This window comes from Dipodomys ordii, unplaced genomic scaffold, assembly GCF_000151885.1.
Source record: "Dipodomys ordii isolate 6190 unplaced genomic scaffold, Dord_2.0 Scaffold128, whole genome shotgun sequence".
In the NCBI taxonomy this organism is placed as follows: Eukaryota; Metazoa; Chordata; class Mammalia; order Rodentia; family Heteromyidae; genus Dipodomys; species Dipodomys ordii.
Window position 1 is genome coordinate 1687906 of NW_012267344.1, and position 1385 is coordinate 1689290.

At 53.5% G+C, this 1385-nt stretch overlaps 1 protein-coding gene across 1 annotated transcript in view; it reads left to right on the forward strand.

Annotated features, from left to right (window-relative positions):
* The window catches only part of Ccdc13 (coiled-coil domain containing 13), a 19610-nt gene that overhangs the window by 7353 nt on the left and 10872 nt on the right, over positions 1-1385 (forward strand). The window contains 1 exon segment of the mRNA XM_013030232.1: positions 263-367. Within this exon segment, the coding sequence (XP_012885686.1) occupies positions 263-367 (105 nt within the window).

Below are 1385 nucleotides of genomic sequence, written 5' to 3' on the forward strand. Positions count from 1 at the left end.
GAGCCACAGCGCCACTTCCAGCTTTTTTCATTTGCTTATGTGGTGCTGAGGAATCGAACCCAGGGCCTCATGCATGCAAGGCAAGCGCTCTACCACTGAGCCACCTTCCCAGCCCTCTTTCTTGCCTTTCTGTCTGTCTCTCTTGTCTCTGTCACTCTTTTCCCTCTGTATCTGTCTGTCTCTCCTTTCTGTCTGTCTCTCCTCCCTGTCTCTGGCTCTGTCTGTCTGTCTCAGCCACACCGAACACCTTGCTCTCCTGCAGGTTCTGGTCAGCGAAGTTGGCGAAGACGTCAACATTCAACAGCTCCTGTGGTCGCCCGGGGCCTGGCGGGGCCGGGCCCAGCAGATTCTTGTTCTGCAGGGCAAGGTGAGCAGCTGGCCAGCAGGGCTTGCTCTGTGTGTATGTGTGGGGGGGGGGCGGGTAGAAAACCTGCAGAACACATAGCAGACACAGCGGCTCCACAGTATCTCCCCAGCCTAGCCTGCTTCTAATTTGCTCACTTCACGAGCACACACACATGTCACGCCCACCCCACGCCAGGCCACGGAAACAATGCCAAGGTCTTTGATTGGAATTCCTCCCCACACCCCACCCCACCCCCAACAAGTTTATGGAAATCTGCGAGTCTGTTTGTAATTGGATTCTTCTCCCTCTCTCCACCCCCTGCTCCGCTAGTTTGGTCCAGAGGCTTGGAATCTTTTGGAAGTTTTCATGAGCCAGTGAAACTTAGCCTCTCTCTCTCTCTTTCTCTCTCTCTCTCTCTCCTAAATGTTTTGAGACATACAAGCAGCAGCTACGGGCAAGGAGGAGGCCCAGAAAGAGGGGACTGCTCACATTCAAACCCCAGCCCTCCCTCTCTTCCTCCCTCTTCCTGCTCTGCGAACCCCGGGCACCCCGCGGCCTCTCCAGGCCTCAGTCTTCCTACCTGTGAATGGGGAGAATTGTCAGCATGCATGAAGCAGCCGGCAGTGCTAGAGCCCCACCCCCTCCTGCCCTTCAGCAGGAAAAACGTGCGAGAATGGGCGTGATTTATTATTATTATTATTGCTATAATACTATTTACTTTCACCCCCTGGAACTTTGGGGTCATCATTTCTGATGGCCTTCATTCTTGGGGGGGGGTCTACCATGAGATCCTGGAAATCAACAGCAATGGCAGCTCCGGGTAGAGGGTGGGAATTAAAAAACAAAAAGAATTGTCAGTGTTTACTGGCATGAACTCCACTGAGTTCACTTGAGCTGTGGCTCAAGCGGAAGAGCACCAGTCCTGAGCAAAAATAAAAATAAAAAAAGCTGCCGGGCGCCAGTGGCTCACGCCTGTCATCCTAGCTACTCAGGAGGCTGAGATCTGAGGATCACGGTTCAAAGCCAGCCCAGGCAGGAA